Source organism: Pongo abelii, chromosome 9, assembly GCF_028885655.2.
Source record: "Pongo abelii isolate AG06213 chromosome 9, NHGRI_mPonAbe1-v2.0_pri, whole genome shotgun sequence".
NCBI lineage: Eukaryota > Metazoa > Chordata > Mammalia > Primates > Hominidae > Pongo > Pongo abelii.
The window spans coordinates 14,538,826-14,551,483 of record NC_071994.2 but is presented as its reverse complement, the minus strand read 5'-3'; the positions used below and the strand labels follow the sequence as shown (position 1 = coordinate 14,551,483).

General features: G+C 39.7%; 1 protein-coding gene across 18 annotated transcripts in view; it reads left to right on the top strand.

Moving 5' to 3' along the window:
• Window positions 1-12,658, top strand: part of LOC100938589 (membrane-spanning 4-domains subfamily A member 8) — a 109,649-nt gene that overhangs the window by 54,059 nt on the left and 42,932 nt on the right. For 9 of the 18 annotated variants that reach the window (XR_008511041.1, XR_008511043.1, XM_054524299.1 and 6 more), the window contains one exon: window positions 12,399-12,541. Coding sequence is in view for 2 of the 18 variants with exons in the window: in XM_054524306.1 (XP_054380281.1) it covers window positions 973-1,092 (120 nt within the window). In the remaining 16 variants the exon portion in view is untranslated. Of the gene's footprint in view, window positions 1-972; window positions 1,094-1,571; window positions 1,866-2,481; window positions 2,647-10,452; window positions 10,822-12,398; window positions 12,542-12,658 lie in introns of those variants that run through there. The other 9 variants (XR_008511039.1, XR_008511038.1, XR_008511040.2 and 6 more) reach the window with 4 other exon arrangements.

Here is a 12,658-nt window from a genome sequence, read left to right as displayed (position 1 = left end):
CAAAGGCCCGCCCCCATGATTCAATTACCTTCCACTGGGTCCCTCTCACAACACGTGGGAATTCTGGGAGATAAAATTCAAGTAGCGGTTTGGGTCGGGGCACAGCCAAACAATATCAATATATTTATAGTACAATAAATTTATATCATTTGTTCCAACTTGAAATGGAAGAAAATGAAAAGAAGGCCATAAATAGTCTTCTCAAATGTTGATACTAACAGAGTGAGCTAGAGAAATGCATGTGGAAAGCATTTTGGCAGTATTTACCATAAAACACCTTTTTTGAAATCCATTTTAATCATTCAAAAGATAGAAAACCTTGGATGAACCAAAATGTGTAGCAAACTTAAATACTGTATTTCCACTTAAATATTCTATAAATATTAAGTATTGTTAAGCTTCTATATAAATATAAACTTCTTGTGGCATAATTTTAATAAAAAATGAGATACACTATTTTCAACTATAACAATGTTATAGAAACACATAAATGAGAAAACAGAAATCACAATTTTGTAAGTCTGCCAGAACTAGGATGGAAGGCACCCGAGAGAGAGAGTAGAGTAAGGGAAGAAAAGGGGACTGGAACCAAGTTCTAAGCAACTCCAACATCCAATAGTACTAATTTTGCTATTTTAACTTATCCAAGTCTCATTTTCTTCTACTCTAAGGTGAGAATAATAATGCTACCTACCACAAAGGATTATTGAGTGAACTCAATGAAATAATGCATATAAAGCATTTAACACAAATTCCTAACCATCTAATAAGTGCTCAACAAATGTTTGTTATTATAGTATTACCTTATATACAGGCAAAATCATCACATTGTATTAAGGTGATGGTACTAGTATTACAGATGAGTTTTCTATTTTCTAAATTTATTGCAATTTTATGTTATCTATATGTTTCTAGAAATTTCAGAAATGTGAAGATCTCTAAGGAATATAGATTTTCTTCTTTTTTATTTAGAAAAGTGGAATCATGCTTTCAATGTATTTGTGGGTATTCTCCACCTTGGAGTTGATCTTGGCAAATACAGTGACCAGATGGATAAAAAAAGCAAATCATCATGACAACAATACCACGTAATGTGAGTGTTTCATTTCTCTGACTAATTAGGAAGTAGTAGTCTGTTATGAACCCATGCTAAGGGATTAAGATTTCAGTAGAAGCTTTTTCTGCTTAATGTTTCCACAAAACACTGAACATGAGCTGAAGCAGTCTGGACTAAATTTATCTGTGTACAAATGAAGATAAACAATTCTCCTAGATACATTTTTAGGATCAAAGGGGTGTGTGTCCATATCCCCATGAGAAAATGTAGTAGGAGATGTATCATTTTCTGGCTCACGTCTATTTCATTTGAAAGATAATTGCATGGAGATCAGTCTACTAGGTCTGTGGCCTATAATTAACAAATACAGTTTAGGTCCCTGGCACCTGGGAGCCTTGGAGCAGAAGGAAGATAAAACATGTTGGGAGAAGAGAGAGAACATGTCCTACTATCAGACACTGCTGGTCTTAGGTGACACCAGCGATACACAAATAATGTATTTCTCTTCTCCAAGCATCTCCTGGAAATAGGCAAACAGCAACCTTGACATTCAAACCCATCCACAACTGCCTGAAAGTGAATCAACCTCAGATCTGATCGGAGAGAAGGAATGAAAATGAAGAATCCAAATAGTATGAGGAAGTGAGGGAAATACAAGAGAACATCGGGTCATAGCTGTGGACTAGGCTGGAACAGAAGGAGTAAACCCCTAGTTACTCTGCATTTTCCAAACCCTATCCTGGACCTTCAACATGTAAGTGATGGGTTATGTATTAAAGTAACCTGAAATAAAGGAAAACTTCTCAAATGGACATTGGCCATATGATTGGAAAAACTATCAGTTTCGAAGAGAAAGATTCAGGTAACTTAATTTAAAAGCCACCAGTGACCATGAGATCTGGTTCTCAAAGCTCCATATTCTCTGGAATAAAATGCAATCCACATGTTTTAAGGAAAGAAAATATTCTTGCTATGTAAATAATGATGAAGCCTCAGAACACCAAGGAAAAGGGGGAAATAGCTGAGTTCTAGCCCAAGAACATGGAAATAATTAATTTAGAAATCCTCATAATGACAGGAAAGTGTAAGAGTGAGGAGCTTGACAAGCCTGAAACACAGCATTGGAGGAGGTGAGTGACTAAACAATCTCAGCTGAAAAACTCAGGGGACATAATGGTATAATGACCTAAACATTGTAAGAATATGAGATTAAGACTTGGGTAAAGGGTCAGGTTTGTGATACTACAGGAAGTAGTAGCCAAGTGGTAAAGTAGCCCAAGTCATAAGAAAAGGCATACAACAATTAAAAACTGAAATCACGGTTGTAGCTAAAAGCAAAACAAACATCTACAAAACAAAAAACTATTGATGTCTGTAAGCAAATTCCAGTCCCTGGGTTCCTAAGTCTTGACCCTCTTCTGCAGGACCTGAAGAGAGTTGGCCTTATGAAAGGAAAAACTCACAGAAAACAGAATGTTGGGAAATGAGAGAAGAGAGTTATCAAGAAACTTTTTAATGTTAAATTATGTTTTGTATACTGTTTACAGTTACACCATACAAATAACACTGAATAAAATACAACCTTATGTTAACTATAATGACATTAATAAATCACCTTCCATTTATTCTAAATTCTTTCATCACATAGTAAATATCAAGCATAGCACTATACTCTTAACGGTTTAATTTGATTAATTTAACTTGAAACTAAATACTCATGTATGTTCTCTTTAGATTTTTAGTGTTTATAATGCATGGCCATTCATTTCTAATCTAAAATGAAAACATCAAAAGCATATGTACCCTTTCCTGGGGGTAAAAAAAAATCCTAAATGGTGAGAATAATCCCATTAACATCCCTTCCAAAATGGCCACCCAAAATTTTGTGGTCTGACACAGACAGTCCTCACTCATCAGCTTTTCAGATTTGATTCATCTGCCCAGAGAAACGTGAAGTAGATGACTCAAGAAGAGGCTCGGGGTCTCTCAGAGTCCAAGTAGGAATTAATCTTCTTATTAAAGAATAAGCTGAAAAAGTAGAGAAGAGAATATATGGAGAAAAGGAGTATTTGTTTGTTTGTTTGTTTGTTTATTGATTTTGAGACGGGGTCTGGCTCTCTCCCCCAGGCTGGAGTGCAGTGGCGCATCTCGGCTCATTGCAAGCTCCGCCTCCCGGGTTCACGCCATTCTCCTGCCTCAGCCTCCGGAGTAGCTAGGACTACAGGCGCCCGCCACCACACCCGGCTAATTTTTTGTATTTTTAGTAGAGACGGGGTTTCACCGTGTTAGCCAGGATAGTCTTTATATCCTGACCTCGTGATCCGCCCGCTTCAGCCTCCCAAAGTGCTGGGATTACAGGTGTGAGCCACTGCACCCAGTCTGGAGTGTTTATTTTCATATGATTGCGTCCTTCCTCTGAATCCCTGCAAGTTGTGTCTCTGAATCACCTATCAGGTCTAATTCAGAAAAGGAATTTAATTGGGAAGAATTTGGAGAGTCATTTATTAGGATACTTCAATGACTTAGAATAAGACCACTCAGGATATATTAATGATCAACTTCTAACACTTAACTTACCTCAGGTTCATTGGCACAAGGAGATTCTTTCTTACATATTAAAGAACAGAATCATCATAACCTCAGTCCAGGATGAAAAAGTTTCATGGTGAATGAATCATCATTTTGTTCATGACCTCAGGCCAGGATGAAAAGGTTTAATGGTGAATAAATGGTCATTTTGCTCAAGTGACTTTCTAGAAAACATACAATGAAGTTTGTCCCAAAGTTTCTTTCCCTTATTCTATAATTAAAAATTAGAATACATGGCCGGGCATGGTGGCTCATGCCTGCAATCCCAACACTTTGGGAGGCTGAGGAAAGTGGATCACAAGGTCAGGAGATTGAGACCATCCTGGCTAACACGGTGAAACCCTGTCTCTACTAAAAATACAAAAAATTAGCCGGGCGTGGTGACGGGCGCCTGTAGTCCCAGCTGCTCGGGAGGTTGAGGCAGGAGAATGGCGTGAACCCAGGAGGCGGAGCTTGCAGTGAGCCGAGATCGGGCCACTGCACTACAGCCTGGGTGACAGAGCAAGACTCCGTCTCAAAAAAAAAAAAAAAAAAAAAATTAGAATATGTAACTCTGGTTATATTTTCTGTTTGGAGATACTGAGCATTCTCAGTCTGGATCTGGTTGTCTTGAGTTAAGGAATTATTTCACCCAAGAAAACTTCCAGGAGTGGTGACAGATTCTCCAAAGTAGGCATAATAAGCAAGATGGATGCAAGGAGGAAGCATAGGTTGATAGGGTAATATTTTAAATGCTGACTCAAGGAAATCATTATTTCATTACTAAGAGTAAAATTAGCATGAAGTATAAGCACCCCCATAGCCTAGATAGTCTTCTCTAGATCAATAATAGTTCTAAACATACTATACTCTAACTACATTATTTCTGAGTAATTTCTCCTCAATGAACACTTGAAATTTGTATAACCTGCCAGTAGCGAGAAGGCAGGTTATCCATATTTTTATAAAGTTGAGACTGCATAAACTAATGCCCACTAGGTTAACACGAAATGTTTTAACAACAGCTCAGCCTTCAGTTTTCTAGAAGGTCCAGTTTCCAAAAATTATAGCATTCCTTATGCCTGATGTCTTAGATACAAATAATGATACTGTATAGTTTTTTCACAGTATGAATTTTATGAAACATTTTACTGAGATTATCTCATTAGATCTGTTAAATCTCTACCCTATTTTTATTTCCTTTATCTCTACACTTTACTCTCAAATATCTCCCTCATGAGGAACCATTCCTTTGTATTTAATATAAATGGTTTTTTAAAACCACTTTTTAATTTTAAGCTACTTTATATGATTAATACATAAAAATTTATACATATGTAATGCATAGATCTCAGTGAGCTTGGGGATAGGTATACACCTATGAAACTATCACCACCATCAAGGCCATAAACACATTTATCACGTCCCAAAGTTTCTTCCCACACCCTTTATTATTACTGCTTTTTACTTTTTCTTTGGGTATTAACATTTAACACACGGCTACCCCCTTAGCAATTTTAAGCACACAATACAGTTTTATTCACCATAGGCACTATGCTATAGAGTAGATCTCCAGAGCTTAGTTATTTTGCATAACTAAAATGTTGTGACTTTTAACCATCATCTTCCCATTTATCCCTCCCACAAGCCACTGACAGCTACTATTCCACTCTCTGCTTTTAAGAGTTTGGCGATTTTAGGCTATTATTTAAAAGAAAAATACAACAGATGCTGGTGAGGTTGAGGAGAAAAGGGAACACTTCTACACTGTTGGTGAGAATGTAAATTAGTTCAGCCACTGTGCAAAGCAGTTTGGAGATTTCTCAAAGAACTTTAAACAGAACTACCATTCAACTCAGCAATCCCATTACTGAGTATATATCCAAAAGAAAATAAATCATTCCACCAAAAAGATATATGCATTCACAAGTTCCATCACAGCACTGTTCACAATAGCGAAGACGTGAGATCAATCCAAGTGCCCATTAATGGTGGACTGCATAAAGAAAATGTAATATATACACCATGGAATACTACACAGGCATAAAAGAGGGTGAAATCATGTCCTTTGCAGCAACATGGATGCAGCTGGAGACCATTATCCTAGGCAAATTAGCACAGAAACAGAAAACCAAATGCTGCATGTTCTCACTTGTAAGTGGGAGTTAAACATTGTGCATACATGGACATAAAGATTGCAACAATAGACACTAAGACTATCAAAAGGGAGAGGAAGAAAGGGGGAAAGGGTTGGAAAACTAACTATTGGGTACAATGCTCACTACCTGGGTGATGGACTCAATCATACCCCAAACCTCAGCATCACGCAATATACCCATGTTTCAAACCTGCGTGTGTACCCCTGAATCTAAAATAAAATTTGAAATTATAAAAAATAAAATTATATAACTTAAAAAAATATTGCTGAGGAGCGCCTCTGCCCAGCCGCCCTGTCTGGGAGGTGAGGAGCGCCTCTGCCCGGCCGCCCTGTCTGGGAGGTGTACCCAACAGCTCCACAGAGACAGCGACCATCGGGAGCGGGCCATGAGGACGATGGCGGTTTTGTTGAAAAGAAGGGGGGGAAGTGTGGGGAAAGGAAGGAGAGATCAGATTGTTGCTGTGTCTGTGTAGAAAGAGGTGGGCATAGGAGACTCCATTTTGTTCTGACTAGAAGAAATTCTTCTGCCTTGGGATGCTGTTGATCTATGGCGTTTCCCCCAGCCCCGTGCTCTCTGAAACATGTGCTGTGTCAACTCAGGGTTAAATGGATTAAGGGCGGTGCAAGATGTGCTTTGTTAAACAGATGCTTGAAGGCAGCATGCTCTTTAAGAGTCATCACCACTCCCTAATCTCAAGTACCCAGGGACACAAACACTGCAGAGGGCTGCAGGGACCTCTGCCTAGGAAAACCAGAGACCTTTGTTCATGTGTTTATCTCCTGACCTTCTCTCCACTATTATCCTATGACCCTGCCATATCCCCCTCTCCGAGAAACACCCAAGAATGATCAATAAATACTTCATAAATAAAAAATAATAATAAATAAAATAAAAAAATAAAAATACAAAAATTAAAAAAATATATTGCTGAGATGGAAAAATAAATAAAATGGAAAAAATTTTAAGAGTTTAGATTCCACATAGTGAGATCATACAGTACAGGTATTTGTCTTTCTGTGTCTGGCTTATTTCACTTAAGATAATATCCTCCAGATCCATTCATGTTCTCACAAATGAAAGGATTTCTTTCTTTTCTAAGGCCAAATTACACACACACACACACACACACACACACACACACACCACAATTTATTCACTCATCCATTGGTAACATTTAGCTTGTTTCCATATCTGACTATTACGAATAATGCTGCAATGAAAATGGAAGTGCCAAATTTCAAATCCTTTGGCTATATATCCAAAAGTGAGATTGTTTGATCATACGTCAGTTCTATTTTTAACTTTTCTAGGGATCTCCATATTGTTTTCCATAACAGCTATACTAATTTACATTCTCACCAACAGTGTGTAAGTGTTCCCTATTCACCACATCCTCACCAGCACTTGTTATCTTTTGATTTTTAATAATAGTCATCCTAACAAATGTAAGATGCTATCTCACTATGGTCTTGATGTACATTTCCCTGATTATTAGTGATGTTAAGCACATTTTCATATACTTCTTGGCCATTTCTATGACCTCTTTTAAGAAATGCCTATTTAGAAAGTCATGGAATAAACTTAAGTGTCCATCAATAAATGATTGGATTTTTAAAATGTGGTGTGTATATACATACTGTGGAATACTACTTTGCTGTGGAAAAGAATTAAATCATGTCTTTTCAGCAACATGAATGAAACTGCGGCCATTATCCTAAATGAAATGACTCAGAAACAGAAAGTCAAAAACCACACATTCTCATTTATAAGTGGGAGCAAAAGCCGGGCGCGATGGCTCACGCCTGTAATCCCAGCACTTTGGGAGGCCGAGGGGGGCAGATCACGAGGTCAGGAGATCAAAACCATCCTGGCTAACACGGTGAAACCCCGCCTCTACTAAAAATACAAACAAAATTAGCCGGGCATAGCGGCGTGCGCCTGTAGTCCCAGCTACTCGGGAGGCTGAGGCAGGAGAATGGCGTGAACCCGGGAGGCGGAGCTTGCAGTGAGCCGAGATTGTGCCACTGCACTCCAGCCTGGGGGACAGAGCCAGACTCCGTCTCAAAAAAAAAAAAAAAAAAAAAAGTAAGTGGGAGCAAAAAAGTTGTTACACACGGACATACAAGGTAGAATAATACACACTGGAGACTCCAAAAGGTGAGAGTGTGGGAGGGAGTTGAGGAATGAAATACTACCTATTGGGTACAGTGCACACTATTTGGGTGATGAGTACACTAAAAGCCTGGGTCCGGACTTCACCATACAATATGTTCATGCAACAGAACTGCACTTGTACCCCATAAATCTATTTTTTAAAATTGCCCATTTTTAAATTTGGCTGCTTTATTTTTTTTTTAGCTATTCAGTTGTATGTGTCCTTTGTATATTTTGGATATTAAATCCCTTATCAGATATATGGTTTGCAAATATTTTCTCTCATTCCATAGGTTGCTTTTTCATTGTTTTTCTTACTGTGTGGAAGCTTTTTAGTTTGATGTAGTCCCACTTGTTTATTTTTGCTTTGTTGCCTATGCTTTACAGGTCATATCTAAAAGACATCATTGCCAAGATAAATGTCAAGGAGCTTTCTCTCTGTGTTTTCTTCTAGGAGTCTTAGGGTTTAAGATTTTAAAATAAATTACTTTATTCATTTTTACTTCATTTCTGTGTTTGGTGTAAAATAAGTCTCCAATTCATCCTTTTCCATGTTAATATCCAGTTTTACTAACACCATTTATTGAAGAGACTACCCTTTCCCCATTATGTAGTCTTTCTGCCTTTGCTGAAAATTAGCTGGCCATCTATGCATGGGTTTATTTCTGTTCTCTCTATTCTGTTCCATTAGTCTATATATCTGTTTTTATGTCAGTACCACTCTGCTTTCTTTACTATAGCTTTGTAATATAGTTTGAAATCAGGAGGTGTGATGCCTCCAGCTTTGTTCTTGCTCAAGATTGCTATGGCTATTCAGAGTCTTTTGTGAGTCCATACAAATTTTAAAATTGTTTTTTCTATTTCTGTGAAGTATACTGCTTTTGATAGAATAGACATTTTAACAATATTAGTTCTTCCAATCTATGAACATGGGATATCTTTCCATTTATTTGTGTCTACTTTAATTTCTTTCATCAACATTTTATAGTTTTCAGTGTACAGCTTTTGCATTTCCTTGGTTAAATGTATGCCAGTGTTTTCACAATTTTTCTCTGTTAAACATCATTTTGTGTGTGTTTATTGGTTTCCTGGTTTTGTTGAATTGTCTCTGTGTTCTCTTGCAGCTCACTGATGTTCTTTAAGATGATTATTTTGAATTCTTTGTCATGCAGTTCATAGATATCCAATTTTAAAGGTCAACCACAAGAGCTTCACTTGGTTCTTTTGGTGGTGTCCTATTTCCTTGATACTTTGTGTTCCTCAAAGCTTTGCATTACTGTCTTCACATTTGAAGAAGCAGTCAGTGTTTCTAATCTTTACTGGTTTTCTTCAGTAGCGAAAGACCTTCACAGTGAGCCCAGCCAGAGATTCTGGGGGCCTCATGTACTTTTTCTATAATGTGCACACTCTATTTCTCTTGTTCCTTCTTAGTGGGCAAGTCTCAGGATTGTGTGCCTTCTTTCAATCCAAAGTCAGGCCTGATGCTAACAGCCTGCCATTTATTTTCCCTAAGGCAATGTCCTGAAGTTTTAAAGGTTGTGCATCTTTTTTTTTTTTTGAGATAGAGTCTCACTCTGTCACCCAGACTGGAGTGCAGTGGTGCAATCTCGGCTCACTGCAACCTCTGCCTCCCAGGTTCAAGCGATTCTCCTGCCTCAGCCTCCCAAGTATCTAGGGCTACAGGCACATGCCACCATGCCTGGCTAATTTTTTTGTATTTTTAGTAGAGATAGGGTTTCACCATGTTAGCCAGGATGGTCTCCGTCTCCTGACCTCAGGTGATCCGCCCTCCTAGGCTCCCAAAGTGCTGGGATTACAGGCATGAGCCACCACGCCCTGCCTCATCTTCTTTCAAAGCAGCAGTGTCAAGCCGGTTGCTAAGATCCACAGCTGCTGTTGAGATCCAAGTGCTGTCTGTGGGAGCTCATTCTGAGCTGTGCATGGGAATGTGTGGGGTACTATTCAAGGTGGGGTTCCCAGGGTGCTAGGAGAATGTGTTGGCTATTTGGGAAGCCCTCCGACAAGTCATTCTTGAGGGTTTATGGGCAGGCCTCTTGGTGGAGTTCAAGAGCTGGTTATCGCAGTGGAATATGTTTGTAATTGCAGTGGAATATGTTTGTAAAACATCTTTGGTTTTCAAAGTTCTGCAGCATGAGCATATGAGGTACCTGAGCAGGTATCATCTCCACTCTACAAAAGAATAAACTGAGGACCAAAGGAGTTAAGTGCAGTGCTGTACCCACCACATCTTGCAGAGGATTCTAAGTGGCAAGGAGCTGCTGACAATGATGCCGCTTCTAAGCGGGGGTGTGTCTGGGATTAGCAGTGGGGCCACCACGTAATCAATCCGCCGACAGATCAAGCACAGCCTCTTCCCCCTGGGTGTGCCAGGCCCAAGGACACAGGATGATGCTCACACAGCCAGGAAAGAGCGGCATCGTTGTCAGCCCCTACCTCACCCTCGTCTTGGGAGCCTGCAGGCTCTGCGGTGCCACGGGAGCCCCACCGCGCCTCACGTATCCGCGCGAGTCTCTCGCACAGCCGCGCTCTTGGGCGTTAGAACCCCGCGAGGGGGGATGAAGGACGCCACCGAGGAAGCAGCCCCCACCGGGCTCCCGAGGCTGCCAGGCCCCCAGCTGAGGGCGCTGCCTGCAGAACCAAGTCCCCCTGTCCCTGTGCTAAGAGGGTAACGCGAGTGCCCGAAGCCCTGGCCTGGTTACCATTCGCGACTCCCTCGTCCTGGGTTCTCCCATTGCCAGGAATGTTTTACTAGTAACCATGGTATAGTTGAGACGATCCACTCTTGTCCTACGCATTTCGGCACAATACAGGCGTCTAGGAGGCTTACCTGGCATTGCCTGAGAGAATCTTCCATCCATTTAAGTAAGTAAACACCAGCGGGCATGTTGGCCTTGTGAGTTGTGGCACCGTGAAAAACCAAGGCCTGCAGTTCTCAGCATATGCCCAATTTGAGCTCCTGTTTGAAACCACTGTTGGTTTTCCCTTCTCTTCCTAATGGTTCAGGTGGCCATAAGACATCCTCTTGAGCCTGAGTGTCAGTTATTTTATAAGATCTCTGTTTATCACCTTGAGATGTTCTGCAGGGTCCCTAAAGTGAATTTCGTGTATTCACATAGCCTAGATTTTAAGTCGTTGCATTCCAGACTTACCATTCAAATTTGGAGTTTCAGCTTGCTCTTTAGGACAGTAGTAATAAAACTACAATCATGGCTACATTTATTGCACAGTGTTACATACTAGACACTTTTCTAAATTATCTATTAATACTAATTTTATGAATGCCATGAGCTCATATACTAAGACCTCAAATAGCATGAAATGAAATCCAGCCAGTTTAGTTGTTTGCAAACTGCAGGAACACATAGAAACTTTGCTGTACTTATACATTTATTTGACAGTCACTGAGCTCCAAAAAAAAAAAAAAAGTACCATGCACAGTGCTTAGAATCTACAGTTACAAAGACGAATATGACAAAAACATACAAAAAATATGACTTATTGGTGGAACTGAAACTGATCAGAAATGGCTGGACTATGGTTTGAGAAATTAGCCTGGAAAGGAAGCTAGAGGGCACATCGTGAAAGCCTCTTGTATGTTTGCAGACTATTCTAAAGTCAGTAGGGAGCCTCTTAAATGATATGATGATATATGAAGAACTGCTGTGGCTGAGATGTGGGGAATAGGCTGAAGGAGCAATGAAATGAATAATGAATGTTAGAGGACAGACGATCGAATAAGAAATCTTCATAATAGTCCAAGCAAAAAATGAGATCCTTGCGAACTCAGCTAGTGATCTTTGTCTACCATTTCTGTCTCTACACCCACCCCTCAATACAGTAACAGATTTGGATTTGGAGTTTTCCATGTTTTAATGGGTTGGTTGATTTGGTTCAGCTGGGTTGGACTGGCTTTTGGGAAGACTAAAGGGGAGGAAGTTGGAAGGGAGCAGTGAGGTATTCAAGTTTAACGATACTTCAGTTGGATTTCTGGGCACCATTTTAATTCCACTGAGGAACAGAAGTTTAAATTAGGAATGGGACAAAAGCCAAGTGCAGGATATGGAAAGCTCATGGAGAAGGTTAGAGGAGAGCTCCAATGCAGTGAGCATGTGGGAACCCAACAGACTCATTCCTAAGATATAAGACTTATGTCAGTGAAAGTAATCTAAAACGACATGGTTAGAGGTGACATCAGTGAAAATGGCACAGTGGGGAACACCAAGCAATTAATAAACTGGAAAAACCTTTCAGAAGCAACATTCTCACAACTCTGAAAACTAACCAAAACTTGCGGCAACCAAGAAATGCTTGATCAAGAAAACACAAGGAAATGTTGGAAACAGACTTTTGTGACATTTTAATTTATCCTAGTCTCATTTCCCACTCCCCAGCTCGTCAGTGCCCTTGAATAAAACAGCCTTCATTCTCTATACGTATAGGTACCCAGTAACAGAGGGAGCAAAGCAAATCTTGTCCTCAAAGAACTGCAGCTGCTTGTTAGATCTACCTGGTGGTTCCATAGAGAAACTCCTCAGAGAACCTGCCTTTACCTCGCCTAAAATAGAACTATCCCGGAGCTCAGGTAAGCAGTGGCATTTGTCAAAAACATGTAAAGGAAAAACCATAATAGTCATTGATTTCTGAGGCAAGGAATAATGGTTGGGACAAATAATAGACTAACTGAAAAGTTTGGGAGAAA